This window comes from Cyrtonyx montezumae, unplaced genomic scaffold (assembly GCF_038088225.1).
Source record: "Cyrtonyx montezumae isolate F1298 unplaced genomic scaffold, pur_monq_1.0 scaffold_3, whole genome shotgun sequence".
In the NCBI taxonomy this organism is placed as follows: Eukaryota; Metazoa; Chordata; class Aves; order Galliformes; family Odontophoridae; genus Cyrtonyx; species Cyrtonyx montezumae.
This window is the reverse complement of record NW_027072034.1, coordinates 83,921,850-83,936,877: the sequence shown is the minus strand read 5'-3', so window position 1 is coordinate 83,936,877 and position 15,028 is coordinate 83,921,850. Positions and strand designations below refer to the sequence as shown.

The 15,028-nt window shown below is 47.9% G+C and overlaps 1 protein-coding gene across 1 annotated transcript; it reads left to right on the top strand.

The window, feature by feature from the left end:
* The first annotated feature begins 781 nt into the window (after positions 1 to 781).
* On the top strand, positions 782 to 14,708 carry LRRC58 (leucine rich repeat containing 58). Its single transcript, XM_065742104.1, is given in 6 exon segments — positions 782 to 826; positions 829 to 912; positions 915 to 1,432; positions 7,499 to 7,627; positions 8,945 to 9,222; positions 10,583 to 14,708. Coding segments are annotated over 6 exon segments (1,263 nt in total). The 3' UTR covers positions 10,792 to 14,708.
* The last annotated feature ends 320 nt before the right edge of the window (positions 14,709 to 15,028 follow it).

The window sequence follows — 15,028 nt, the reverse complement described above, 5'->3', positions numbered from 1 at the left end:
CTAAATGTTCATCTTCTAAGTGTCTGCTACAAACTGAGCTAGATGTTCTGTTTGCCGTGTGTGATGCACATGCTTAGCAAGGCTACGTGATTTTAGTCGTGGGAGGGGTGAAGAGCAAGAAGTCTGTTGCCCACCTCTAGCAGAAGCCTGTCAAGCTCTATCTGCTGTGTTAGGCAGTAAAGCACGTGAATATTGGTGGGAAGCTGGACTGTGTGGCTACGTGCACTTGATCACTTTGCAGTTGAGCTTCAGACTGAGGAATATGCCATCCAAGTGGCTGATCCAGCCTCTGAATAGCACTTGTAAGGTGTTATCTTAAATTCTGAAGGTGGGAGCAAATTGGGCCATCAGGAGAATTGGTGCCTGAGGTTGGAGGGACCTTACAGACGGTCTAGTTTTAACCCCTGCCGTGGACGTTGCTGATTGCATAGCTTTCAACCTGTGCCAAAAGGGCGACAAACTGAAGTTGGGGCTCAAGCTGCTCGTGCAAGTAATACACGGTGCCGGCCGGGTCAGTTCGGTATCAGTGTGCAACCTGACAGACCTACGGCCTTGTGGGCTAAGTGCAGTGAACGTCCCAGAGAGTAAAGCAGTTCTGTGGTGCCCAGGCAAGGACATCCCTGGAGATACTCAAATGCGCCCTGCCCGCCCCGCGCTGCTCGAGCATGGCAGGCGTCCCGCCCCACACGCCTCTCCTCGTGCACTCCTCCGTGTCATGCTCGTTCCGGGCCGGCGGCAGATTCCCAGCCTCCCCTCCGGCGGCCGGCGGGAGCCCCGGAGCATGAATAGGAACGCTCTGTCCCCTTCGGCCGCGATCGCCACACCCTCCCGAGCGCGCCCGGGATCGAGCATGGCCCTCGAGGGCGGCGGGGCTATTCAGGTTCCGGGGCGGGCGGCCCCGTCAGGCGCGGCTGTCGGTCGCTGCGAGCGGGATGGCGGCAGCGGGCGGTGCGGCCGCGGAGCCGGAGCCGGAAGCGCCTCGGCGGGGCCCGGCGGAGGACGAGGAGGCGGCGGCGGCGGCGGCCGAGCTGTCCGCGGAGCTGTGTGCGCGGCGCAGCGCTGAGGCGCGGCGGTTGGTGCTGTCGCCGCGGCGACTGTGGGGTCCACTGCCCGCCGGGCTGTCGCAGTGGTTCCCGGCGCTGGAGGTGCTGGACGTGAGCGGGACGGGGCTGGCGGAGCTGGGCGAGGAGCTGCTGGCCCTGCCGCGCCTGCACACGTTGCTGGCCAAGAACAACCGGCTGGGCGGGCCCGGCTCGCTGCCTAAGGCGCTGGGGCAGGCCCCGCTGGGCCGCTCCCTGCGCGTCCTCAACCTCAGCGGCAACCGCTTCGCCGAGCTGCCGCCCGCCCTGCTGGGCCTCCGCGGGCTGCAGAGCCTCAGCCTCGGCGGCAACCGCCTGCACGGCATCCCGCCCGACATCCAGGAGCTCCGCAGGTGAGCGGGCGCGGCCCCGGAGCGTTGCGGGCGGTGGGCTGAGGCGTGCCGTCTGTATCACGCAGTCCTGCGCGCTGTCCCGCTCCTCGCTCATGGCAGTGTGTCACCAGAACGAGTGTCGGCGCGCGGAGAGCTCCGTGCTCTGGCTTTGATACCTCCAGGGGAGAGAGAAGCCAACCCTCGGGTCCCGTGCAGCTCGTGGCAGAGTGGGAGGATAAAGATCGGATTGTGGCTTATGCAAATGCACGGGCCTCTTTACTGATGCAGCAGCAGTCTCATTAGGATGCTTGGTTGTGTTTTGGTTTTATTTCTCTGCCCTGTTTTATTCTTTTCTGTTTTATTTCTCTTCACTTGTAAGGATCTGACAGGTCTGAAGCGTAGAGCTCTGTGCCACGCTCAGGGTCGTGGCACATCTGGTGCCATGGCTTGAGCAGACCAATGCAGGACGATGACGCAGAGATTGAGGGCTGAATCATGGTAACCAAGAACATTTTTGGGGTGGGAAGAGATCTTATGGATTGTCCGTGCGGTATTGGGTGCCCGTGTTGACCTGGGACGGGTGCTTCTGAGGCCTGCCGCAAGCTGAGGGTGGTGTTCTGACTCGTCGATGACACACGGGCACCTCAGTGAGTTCTGCTGGCCTGCAGGGCCTCGGACCAACCCCATACTCTTTGAGACTGACCTCTTCTCACCCTGACCCCTTGCTGAGCAACTAGCTGGAAGCAGCCTCTCTGACGCAAGTCCCAGCAACCTTGGCCCTATGAGACTGGGTTCATCGTGGTGGTTCAGCAGAGCCACATCCAGTGGGAACTTGAATGCGTGGAGTGCTGTGTCCCAAGCTTCTAGCTGGGCTTGCTAGAGCTACTGGAATGCTGAAGGGAAATGATTTTGTTCACTGCAGCATAAAGCAGTTTGATATGGCACAGCGTGCTCTTGTGGATCTGGAACAGTGATGAGCTAGGATGGAGAGGTACATTTTGAGTTGGGCTGCATTCTGGGTTGGGGTTGCCACATCAAAGGGGAGTCTCAGCTTTTTATTTCTTCAGGAGCAGTTGCTTCAAAGACAACAAAGAACATGAGGACGGTGGCACCAGCTTCTTAGGAGAGGAGGCCAACATCAGAGATGAGCTGCATTGCCTCCAATACACGTGTGGTAGCTGCCTGGGTTGTGCTTGGAATTCAGTTGTGACTGCCTCTGTGGCGGAGGCTTCTGCTGCTCCTTGCGTGCCCTCATCTGTGGTTCTGGTTTTATTTTTCTTCCAACAAAACAAGCCTCCAGCCCAGTTTTTGTCACACAGCTGACCCCAGGAAGGCACCTGGCTGCATCACACAGCATACGGTGCTCCAGTGAACTGTGCTCGGTGCAACATTGCTGTCAAACGACCGCTGCTTTCTTCCTCTGGCCTGCCCTGAAGCAGGAGTCCTGTTTTGTCCTGTCCTGTGGCTTTTCTTCCACTGGTCATACTTGAGCCCCAGACCGACAATTCTGAGAGGGCAAATGCGGACAGAGCTACTGAGCCGTGGGTTTATCGTTACAAAGTGATGTGTCAGGTAGAAAAACTAAACTAGACTCGACTTGTGTCTGCTGCCTGTGAAATTGCCGTTAACTTGTTGAACTTCTGCTGATGTGTCACCATAATAAAATTGAACTTTAGCTCAAGGTAGTAAACCCCTGCTCCTCCAGGACTGTCAGCTTCTTCTCCATCAGCAGCCCTTCTGTGCTGGGAACTTTGAATAACAAAAGGAAGGAGCACGCTTGCTTGCAAGAATTAGAGAAAACATTACTTAACAGTTTAATATCTCTCTACGGTGGATCTTGAATCTGCTCGTTGAAGCCAGCTAGTTGGCAACCTGATGCCCTTGTCAAAAGGATGGGGAATATAGAGAGAGCTGCTGTCAGACCCTCCTCTCACGTCCCAGTGAGAGGGGTGTCACCAAAGGGAGCGTGCCTGGCATTGAAGTGGGTAAAGCAAACTTGAGGAGGAGCAGAGCAGGGCCAGCTGCTGTGGTACAGAGGCATCTATTTGTTTCTGAACTTTAGCGGGGGGGAGCTGGTGTAGGCTCTGGAATGAGAAATGTGTCAGGTGATCTTAACTCATATGAAGGTAATAAGCCTACAGCTTTGCAGCAAGCTGGGGTCAGGTCTTCTTAGCATGTTCCTAGTGACTTGGCAAGTTAATGAGCTATGATGGATGAGAACCACAGCCAGTCCCACTGTCTTACTGCTTCCAGCCTCAGCCTTCTGCCCTATCTTTGTCCCTGCAAATCCTTGGGTGCTGCGCAAGATTCTGTGTCAAAAGCAGGCACTTTTCAGCTAATCTTGTTACCTCCTAGGCAGTTTCAGAAGGATTGTCTGTAAACGTTCTTGTGGCTTCTAAAATGAATAACCGTGATTGCTGTAGTGACAGCAGTGGGTTGGTGCTGGTCATAGCAAGCTGACTCCAAGGATAAAGCCTTTGCTTCTTGTTTTCTGTCAGAGATGTTGCAGAAAATGCAGTGCTGCTCTTTCCTCTGGATTCCGTAATCTCTGGTCGGTGGTGATCTGGAACCACCTTTCAAATTTCTGAGGAATAAGTGTGGGCCCTGCTGAGGGGGTTTTCAGTTGTGTTATGGCTGAGACAGCTCCTCCTGTATGCCTGCCACCTCCAGGTACCGTCAGCTAGCAGTGTCAGTATAGTGCAGGACTGCATTCTACAAGGATTGCAGTGCTGGTTGTTGCTGTGAATTTAGGGTAGAAAGTGCGCTAGCTAGGTGAGAGCAACCCTCTTTGTGTTTGTTGCCCCTAGAAAGGTGAGCTTTCTGTCAGTGATCCTAAGCATCCTCTCTTCTGCAGCTCTCCCTCCAGCATGGACCTTGCTGTGTTTTCAGTGTGAGATGGTCATGTGCTCTCTCTCAGGCTTGGCTCGTACCCCAGAAGCTCCTCCATGTGATGAGCATCACTGCACAGACATCTCACTGCTGCTTGTCCAGCTAGGGATGCATGAAAGACTCATGTAATGTGGCTGGTGAGTTAGAAGTGTGCTCACCTGCTTCTCCTGGGTTTGGACAAAATCTCTTTGGTAAGGCAGGCTGTCAGCGTGCAGCTCTGCTCTTCACTGCAGGTTTTGGTTTACTGGTGCACATTGTTCTCATGGCTGTGTGCTTTGGGGATGTCTCGCCCTTTAAAGGGAGAAATCCTTAAGAACTTGGTGAAATGCATTTGGTCCCCTGAATCTGCTCATGTGAGTTTCCAATTCAGTGTTCCTCTCCCAGTTAATATCCACATGCAGCAGGGCATCAGGAGTGAGCAGAAGAGCACAGAAAAGAAGCAGGCTCCTTTCAGGCATCTGCCATATGCGTTCCCTTCCTTCTTGTTTGGAAACCTGTACTAAAGCCCAGTCATACAAAGACAGGGATCAAAGGCCTCGAGCTCAGCAATGGATTTGTCCGAGTTGTGTGTCGAGGCTTAGATGCAATGAAAACCAGAGTATTTGCTTTTATTCATGGCGAGTATTAATCGTGTCAGACGAGCATACGCTTAAGAGTGGTTGTTACGGTGTGGGAAACGCAGCAAATGAAGCTTTGATAAAGATACAGCATTAGGAAATCTGCTTGCTGCCTCCCTTTTTCTTCCCCTCTTCAAACGTTTTGCAAATAGTTTTCAGACAATTGTTTGATCTTGCATTTGCATGTCAGCAAAGGCAGTGCTCTTCTCCCGGGAATTAGCAAATCCGTAGAACAGGGTGAACAGGAGCGTACTGTGGGTTGCTTTTAAAATCCTCCCTTGCATGAGCCTCCAGCTGCTGTGGAAATTCCTTGCTAAAATATGTATCCTAAGCAGACCTGGAGCTGTTATAGGCCCGCCATTTCTTTTCAGATTACCTATTTAGATGGGTCTGTTTGATGTCGGCTGTTATATGTTATCCGAAGAAGCATCTATGGGGAAACTGGATGGGTTGAAATTTTGTTCATCTTCTGTGCCAGAAGACGTTTTCCCCTTGAAGTGTGATATGGAAGTGTTTGGGGAATGGACAGGGCATTAAAAATAGCTCTCGGGCTCAGAGTGGGCTCTTAGCTACCAAGTGTTTGGGTTTGTTTTGTGGTGCAGGACAGCCTGGAAACATCAAGACGTATTCCAGCAAGCACGTGCAGTCTCTTGACACCTCTCATGTATGCTTCGCTGCCACCACCTGAGCCGGTTCATGGCTGTGTGCAGGGCTGCTGGAGAGCCAGCATCCCCATGGCCTCTAGGCTGAGGCTTAGCACAGTGTGAAGCGAGACCAGGAGTAGGTGAGCAGCAACCCGTGACCCTGTGCTGTGGTCAGCTTAATTCTAATTACAAAATGGTTGCATCTCTTTGAAATGCTGGTCTGGGTCGTGGTGAGCTTTGCGTAAACAGTTCTTTGACTTGACTTGGCTCCAGAAGTGGCTGTTAGGTATTCCTCGGTCTTGCTCAGCCAAGATGAGAGACTGAGTCCTTCCTAGCAAAGAAAAAATAATCTCAGAACTGACCTACTTCGTGCCTTTGATTTCTGTGATAAAATCTAAATTGTAAGTACGAGACTGGTCCCAGTTACTATCTGCCAGCCTCTAAAACATGATACAGAAAATATGTGAAAGAAAAACAGTTTTTAAGAAGCCCTCTGTTGCCAGAGAAAGAATTACTTTATTTGGTGGATTCTTTGTGACGCTCTGTAGCCTGGTGCTGGGGCTTTGTATCTTAGCTAGTGGCAGTGCCCTCATTACACGGCCCTTAAAAAGAGTGGACTTGAAAGCTGTAAGTTTGTTGGCAGTGTTTGCATGCTGAGCATGTGCAGTAAGCTGATCTTACAATGTCTGTGCTTTATGGCTTGAATGGGGTTTTGAAAGTGTTCACTGCATATTTTTGCTTCCCTTTTTCCCTTCTCTGCAAGAATGAGTTTGTAATGGCGTTGTCTTCAAGCACAGAGGACAAAGAGTTAATTATTCACTTTTCCTAGGACATGGAGACCTGTACACATCTAAAGCTTATTTAAACATTGAAATCCACATTACTGAAATTCCCTTGCCCAACACTTTTTCAACGTGAGCTCCAGCAATGGCACAGAGTTAAAATATGCGAAGGAACTGTAGTGTCAGCAGTTAGGCTGCTTGGCTCTCATGAGGCATTAAGTCCACCTTGGGAAACAATGGAAGCTGGAGGAATTTTGGTTAAAATTCCTTTGTTAGGGGATCAGAATTTAATTAAAACTGTTTTCCCTTGTGCTCTGCACGACAGCCTCTCTCCTGCCCCCACTCCTCACCCTCAGGTTGTCCACGTAGAAGAGAGGCAGCTCTTGAACGGTGTCTGACCTCCCTCTGTGTACCCCTCGCACATTGAGCATAACCTCCACAGATGCTGTCCTATCAGTCCTGTCTCCCATCTGCTGAGTTTCGGCAGGGAGGAGTTGTTACTATTTCAACCCAAGCTGCAGTTAGCACAGCCGGTGTCCTTGGTAGCTCTGGGCTCTGTGACTGTAATCAGTTTGCTTGACATGTGTGCTTGTGTGACTCCGGTGCGCCTTGTGCTCTTGCAGCTGGAGTGCTGTGGGTATCTGAGCTGTATAAGCAGGGCATGGGATGCCTCTGACTTCTGAAAGACTGCAGTTAGTCACTGAGGAGTCAGGTGGCACCACAGTGTGTGACTAGCCCTCGTGCAGGGCCAGTGCCACTGGGATTTTTCAGGGGAACTACTACTCTTGCTTTTCTCCTGTTGAAACTGAGAGCTCCCGCTGGCTGCAGCAGGAGCTGTGTGGGTGCTGCATGCTGTGAGGAGGTTGCTCCTCCTCGGAAGGAGCAGCTTTGTGTGTGGAGTTGGTATCTGGTGCCTGTCTGCAGATGTAACGGTGACTGCGGGAGTCTGGAGGTAAAGCTCAGTGTTATCTGTTGCAAAACAGCAGCTCTATTGTAATTGTGATGTGTAACAGTTTATTTTTTCCCCTCAGCAAATTATTTCACACTTAGTCAGCTGTAAGATCTCTTGAAGAAATGCATGAGATGGGAAGACCTGCTGTTAAATGAGGCTGGAAATGACCATAATGAAATAATGCGGTGTTTTTTCTTTTTCAGTTTGGAGTTTCTATACCTTGGAGGAAATTTCATTACTTCAATTCCACCTGAGTTAGCAAACCTGCCTTCTCTAAGCTCTCTAGTTCTATGTGACAACAAGATTCAGAGCATTCCACCTCAGCTGGCACAGTGAGTATTTACTGTCATCAGCCACAAGCTGCAGTTAACCCTTTGAACTCCTCCTTCTCCTGGTGTGGATAAAAGCAGATAGGAGGGCATGTTTGTCCTTCAGTGTTTCATTCAACACAGAGATCCTTAGCACTGCAGGCAGACCGCAAAGATACGCTGTGGAAATCTCAGTCAGAGTGCTGTGGAAAAAAAAAAGTCACCAAGTGCACTTTGCTGAGTGAACCCATAGATTTGTGCAGGGAGCCCTGAGAGGTACCTGGGCAACTCTCAATGAATAGCTGCTGTGCTGCTGTATTCTTAGCAATGAATACTTGGTTTGTCTTGTTTTAGCCACAGCCTTCCTTTGCCTTTATGCCGTACCATCTCTTGTGTTCCCTTGGCATTTCTTATTCTGGGATCTGAGGAAATTTTAGCATTCATTAAATCCTACAGCACAGCAGTAGAGGATGAGTTACTGCTTTATGATGTCTTGCATAATGGGGAAAGTACACTTCAACTGCTGTATGGGTAGCCTAAGATGGGAGGTGAAGAACTCAGTGTGTAGTTGCAGCCCCAAAAGCAGTTGGATGGCAGTGTGGAGTTTTCTCAGTTGGAATTCGGTGTCTTAGTGGGGTTATTCTTTATGTACAGTGCTTAATGACTCCAGGTGTCTTGTAACTTGTACTAACTTGAGAGCATCCCTGGACATTATGCTGGAACATGTCTTGTGAAGGCCCGGATACTGCTTGCTGCCCATGCAGACGCTAGCCTGGCCTGACCTTGCTAAGCTTTTAAGATCTGGTAGTATCACAGCACAGGGTGATGCAGCTGCAAGCACTGAAAACGTGGGGCTTCACAGATCTGGCTGCCTACCAGCATTCATCTTTAATGCATGAGGGAGAGCAGGTGACTTATTCAAAGTATTGCATGGAACCATTTTTGGTGCGTGCACTGGATACAGAGAAACATTATCTCCTGCTGAAAGCAGCCAACCTCTATACTTCTCTTCTACTTTTTTAGTGGCTGAGGAGACTGTGGGGTGTGTACTGAGAGGCACACCACCATATGGAAGACTTTCTTTAAGCCTTTCATATTTAAGACTTTCTCACATTTAAGACTTTCTTTAACAGGCGTTCAAGAGCTGAACCGAGTTTTCAAAGGCGTTGTGAGCACTGGAATAGCAGTGTCTCCTTTAGCATGAATTTATGCCTTAAAAAGAAGGAAATCCAAAGCAAAGGAATTGTCAGGAGGGAGGAGAGTAATCAGGTCTACGTGTAGTGCAGCTGTGGAATGTTTTTTTCCTGCACATCCTGACTGGGTTTCCATCTCCATCCTCAGGCTGCATTCCCTGCGTTCCCTCAGCCTGCACAATAACCTGCTGACTTACCTCCCCCGAGAGATCCTTAACCTGGTTCACCTGGAGGAGCTGAGCTTGCGAGGGAACCCGCTGGTGGTTCGCTTTGTCCGTGACCTGACCTACAACCCCCCGAGCCTTCAGGAATTGGCAGGGCGCACAATTAAAACTCGCAATGTTCCCTACGCTCCCAGCGATCTCCCAGAGAATCTTGTCCGCTATCTGAGCTTGGCCAGCAACTGTCCCAACCCTAAATGTGGTGGTAAGCTTACCTTTGCTGCTCTGTTTCCTGCTTTTACCTGATGGGTTTTCTTTCCCTCTGACTTGACGTGTCTCTCGTAGCTCAGCCAGGTTAGATGTGCTGCCACGTATGCTGTTGGCTCCAGCCCTCCTGAAACGTGTCTTCAGGGATCCTGATTCGATCAGTCTTCTTAGGAACAGCATTTAAAGTTCTAGCACTGGTTTACTACAGTTATTTGGGAATGCCAGACAGCGTTTCCATTGGAGCACTGACAGCTCATCCCAGCACTCCACCGTGCTCTTATGTTCTGAATTTTCTGACCCATCTGCTCTAAAATAGCTCAGACCGAGTAACTGACAGGAGAACTTTGGCAGACTTTTAAAATTGGGCTGCTGAACAGCAAATTTCTTTTCCAGATGGAAAAAGAGGAGGGGAGCTGCAGTGCTTGGTGGGTAACAAGAGCATCTTTTTAGCTCTTGCTTGGATAGCTAATGTGTAATACCTGTATGGAGAGGACTTGTTGATAAGCCCGAAATCCTTGGGCTTAATTTGGCTTAATGCTTAAGCTTTATTTGGAGTAATTGATCTGCGTTTGGCCTTGAGAAGATTAAGGAAAATCATTAATATATACCCTGCAGTCATTATGCAGTTTGTTATCTTATCTCCATATGGAACAATATCAAAGCAGGTTCTGTAAGCAAAGGTGAAGGGCTGCAACTCGTGCATTGGAAGAGAAAGCAATGTTTCCTTTTTTTAGAGCTTTGAACAGCCTGGAATGACAGTGGATTGGTTTTCCTCTTTTCTCATTTTTCCATATGAATTAGCACAGCACTGCAGTGTTGCTCTGACACTGCAGGAGAAAAGATTGCTCCGTACCAGCCAGGACTTGAAAGACTGCTGGAAACTTCTGAAAATGTCAGTGTCCAAAATCACTCTCTGTGACAGGAAGAGAACGTAATTGTGCATTACAGCAACACTGTTGCCATGGCAAACAGCATCCAAACTCAGCATGGTGACTTCACTCAAGCAGAACAGAAGTGGAGCCATGAAAGAGAGGGGGTCTATTTGTGGACATATTTTTGCTAGCTGATAGAAGAGGTTTTACAGATTTGTAAACAGAGTGGGTGAATTAATTCATCATTTAAGGTTGCAAATTCCCAGCCTGAGATTTTACCAAGGAGAAATTCACCAAGGAGAGAAGTTCCATGTTTCCATAGGTCCTTTGGTCCCTTCTTTCTCCAGCTTCCCCACCACTTCCACATCGGGTGCTGTGTTATATCCTAACTAGAGGCGTTTGCATTAAGCACAACAACCTCATGGAGCATGTGAATCACTCCTCACACGGTCTCACCTGTTGTTACTGTGCCCTCTGCCTTTGCAGGTGTCTACTTTGACAGCTGTGTCAGACAAATCAAGTTTGTTGACTTCTGTGGGAAGTACCGCATCCCGTTGATGCACTACCTGTGCTCCCCGGAGTGCTCCTCGCCCTGCAGCTCTGCCTCCCAGAGCTCCACTTCCCAGAGTGAGTCTGACTCCGAGGACGAAGCCAGCGTTGCTGCACGCAGGATGCAGAAAGTCCTTCTGGGATAACAGAGAACAAAACAGGAAGACTGGAAGGAAAAGTGCTTGAAAAGTAATAATGGAACAGTAAAGCACGAGCCTTTGGCCTGAGGGGCTCACAAGAAACTTTCCTCAAGTCCTTGTAGAGGGCAGAGCACCTTAGCAAGCCTCGGCTTGCTTGCTTCAACGCTTCTTAAGAGAGCTAACTCAGTGGATACTGCCTGTAGGGTACCTGGGGTTGTTAGAGATGTCTGCTGTCTGGGTGATCGCCTTGTGTGGGGTGGGGAGGGGCTTTGTCCTGACTGGCAGATCGAGAAGCGTTTAATAGGAGATACTTCATGGGGCTTCAGCCATCCCACAGAGCTGGATGGAGGCTGGCCAGATCCCTGAACGCTGTGGTAAATCAGGAGCAGGCTAGTGGTGCCACATGGGTATGCACACATGGATCCCAATGTTTTCTGTAGCATTTTGATTCTTTTTTGTCTCCTTTGATTTCAGTTACAGATCTTGAACCCATCCACCAAACATGGGAGCTGTTGTTTTTTTTTTGTTCTTCAGAAGTAGATTTTCCAAACTCTGGTTACTGCTCCTTTGCCTGGAGGCACGGGGTCTCTGTGCTGCTGCCAATGTTACAGCCATAGAACTCATAGAACTGAGCCACCCTTTTTTCTCCTTCATTACACCAGGCTGCCCTCAGTGCTTCCTCCTAACAGTATTTGTTGTTTGTTTTTTTTTTTTCCTCCTTCTGCCTCTTCCTATTATGCTTGGGATGCTGCTTTTTTCTGGTGCCTTCAGAAGATGGATCAGTTGTTCTGTTGAGACTTGATACTAGCTCGGACCTATGGCCATGTGTGCACGGGACCAGATGTGATGCTTTCTAGCATGTGTTTGAGTCTCAGCTTGCTGAAGCAAATCTACTTTTGTATCTGAATTGCAGGAAAGGTCTTAATTGACATTTCCTGTCCTTAAGCAACCGTGTTCCTGTGCTGCAGCAGCCAGCTCTCCTGTGCTTGCTGCAGGGCTAGCATCTATCTTTAAGCTCATCTATTTAAAACAGAGAGCACCTTAGTGAGGTGGAGGTGCTGACAGATATGCTGCAGAGAGTGGTTTTTGGGTTTTATTCTTAACATGAGAGGAAAAACCAGTAAGATAAACATGACACACTTTGAGCATCTTGCTGGGGGTGCTTTTGAAGCCCCTTTCTTATTGGCATTTGCTCTTGCTGTAACAGAGGTGACAGTCTGTTGGGTTGTTCAAGTAACACATCCTGTTATCTTAAGCTACGTTTAAAGGAAAACCACAGAAAAAAAATCAGAATTTTTAAGTATAAAGCAATAGCTTTTAAAGTTAGAGCTACGAAATTGAATGTTGCTTATAAATGTACCTGTTGGTGTTTGGCTCAGTGAGAGCTGCTGCTCTCAGTTTCCAGCAGACAGTCCTTTTGTTGCAGTCTCAGCAGAGCAAATCCAGCTGTGCCTTTGAATGCGTGAGCAGAGCAAATATTTCATGTTAAGAAGCAAAATGAACAAGCAAAACTTTACTTAACACACTTTGGTCCTAAGGGGGTAATTAAAAACCTGTGCTTCTCTCTTGCATTTGGAAAACACATGTGCCTGTTAGGATATCTTATGGCAGCTCTGTGTTAATGATCCTGTTTAATGATGCTTGACACGTTATTAAAGCACTTTGATAATTCTACTCTTGTAACTAGCTTTAGTGATTTTTTTTTATTATTTTAAACTAGGATTTTCCTTTTAATGTGAGCTGACAAACAACGTCTGTGAAACTTATACATTCCAGCCTGACTTTGTGTGTAGATCTAAATTCTTTCCTTGAACTTCCTTGACAGTACTGATTGCTTCCCTGGTTTCCTTTGCAGAGAACTTGAATATGAAAGAAAGGATCTGCTTATGAACTATTGCAACTTACTCTAAATCCTGCAACTAACAAGTGTATAAGGAATTGAGTGACACATGCTCTGTGCCTTTCCAAACCATTGTCACAGGTAGATTTTTAAGACAGGTGCACGTACAAAGCGACTGGATGTCACTGTAGGAAATTCTGTGAGGTTTGCTTAGAAAGAAAAACCCACCGTTGTGAAAAGAAAGCACCTGCATGCTGCCAGTTAGAGAGGGATCAGTGAGTAGACGATGTTTTCTTCATCCCTTCTTTCAGATGCTTCTTCCTGTCCAGATTGAATCTTGTCATACAAATGCTAAAGGACAGTAAACTGATTGCAGAGCCACAGTTTTAAGTTTACTGCTGATTTTAACAGGAGGGAATAACTGTGTGATCTGGAGCTTGGCTCTTTTGCCAGTTAGAGTGAACTGCATAAGCTGAGATCTCAAGATCTTTTGAGCTCAGGGCCACAGAGTACTGCCTGCCTTTCTTCTCTTGAGTAGCCGCTGTCTTGAAGTGATGTCTTTTTCATTTGACAAAGTTACATTTCACAGCCGCCTTGCTGCCACAGTTCCTTTTTTCACAGTGACTCCTATGAGTGTGAGAGGCCAAGACGAGTGGTGGCTGATTTTAATTCAACTCCTTCCTCTGGTGCATTTTCTTGCCTAACTGAACAAGCAGCCCATCTCTACCCCATTCCAGTAATGCTAATAGGCTAATCTGTTTCTGTAGCTGCTTTACTGTAGCCAGGTTGAAATTTGACAGCTTATGCAATGGATATCTCTACACTTTAGGCTTGATTAAAATACCTTGTCTCTTAAAAAAAAATACATATATTATTATATATATTTGTGAATATAGCTAAAATGATTTTTCTGTGCTGCTGGGATTTGAAGTGCAATTCAAGTAAGTCAGAATTTAAAACAATCAGGGACTTGTAAGAAATATGACTTGTTAGTCATTTTCCCCTTGGAGGTGGATGTGAGAGCACTAGGGATACAGGTTGGTACTCGCAGTGCCTAACATACTGAGCACTCCGGACATCAAGATTTTTGGCAGTTTTAGGCCCCAAAGACTGGAAAAGGTACTGGACAATAAAATAGGTGAGATGAAACTTGAAAATTTGCTGATGGATGGTAAGTTCCTACCATCCCTTTCTTGGAGGCCCCGGGAAGCAGGCGGTGGTTTTGCCGGCGCTCTGGCTCGTAGCTCTTTATTCTTCGCCAGTTTTAAGTAAGTGGATTTCAGTTGCTTCCGATGTGCCTCTGGCTGCAGTCTTCAGTCAGTGTTTTGGTATCGTTCCCCTTGTTGCTACAGCAGCCCAGCATGTCTGGCCTTTGAAAATGTTCTTAAATGGAGACACAAGCGTGTGAAGGAAAGCTGCTCATTCCATCTTCCCTGCAGGGTCTAGGGCCCTGCCGGCATTGTTCCTCTGTCTCACCAGCTCCTTGCCAAGGGGAGCTGATGGTGTGCTTCTGAATGCAGGTACTCAATAGGAACAGTGGGATCACAGGAAAAAGAAGTAAAATACCAACTCGACCGGGAGCAGTTTCTACAGTTGCCAGTTCTTTTATGTTTGTTATTCTTTAATAAGAGGTGAGACTTGAGGAAGTCAGTAATGAATATTTAAACGTGCTCTGAAGTGGCCAGATGCAGTTTTTCATGGGCTTCTGTCCTGGTCATTTTGAGTCTTTGAAATCTTGTGTTGAATTATAATGGGAGTAGGGGAGAGGGAGAGGAAAACCAGCTCCTTTTTGTTTCTTACTCTTGTTGGCAATAATGAATGGAAGGAATTTAATCCAATGAAAGTAATGAAACTTAATCCCTGCACTGTGTCTTTGTTAACCAGTTCAAAGAACTATTTTTAATGCATCTTATTCACGCCAGGCAGATGAATTTCTGCCATCGCCACCCCCAACCGAAGGTACTTCAAGTAGACTACTTCAGAATGCACACTAATGCAGCAGTAACTCTATCTTGGAAGCTTCCATTGATTATTTCATTTGCCTGCCTGCCTACAGGATTGGTCTTTTACTGACCTGAACATCAAGGCGAGTGAGGGTTCTCATCTAGCCCACCTGTTGAATTTGTATCATGGGCGTTTAGTTTTAGGAAGCCTTAAAGTGCCTTACGTTTTTGGGGTTTTTTTTAAATATATTTTGCTAAAAATGTCTGAATGTAGAATATCTCTAACATTATTTCATTATGAGCTGTAAAACCAACTGTAAACACTAAACCAAAAACGTTATTTCTATGGCTGTGTGTGTCCGTTATTTGCCGACGTCTCGACTCTGCGTATCGCTGCAAGCAGAATGCTTGCAGAGGTGTGAACTTTACAAATGGGGCTGTATGCAGTCTGAGAACAGAG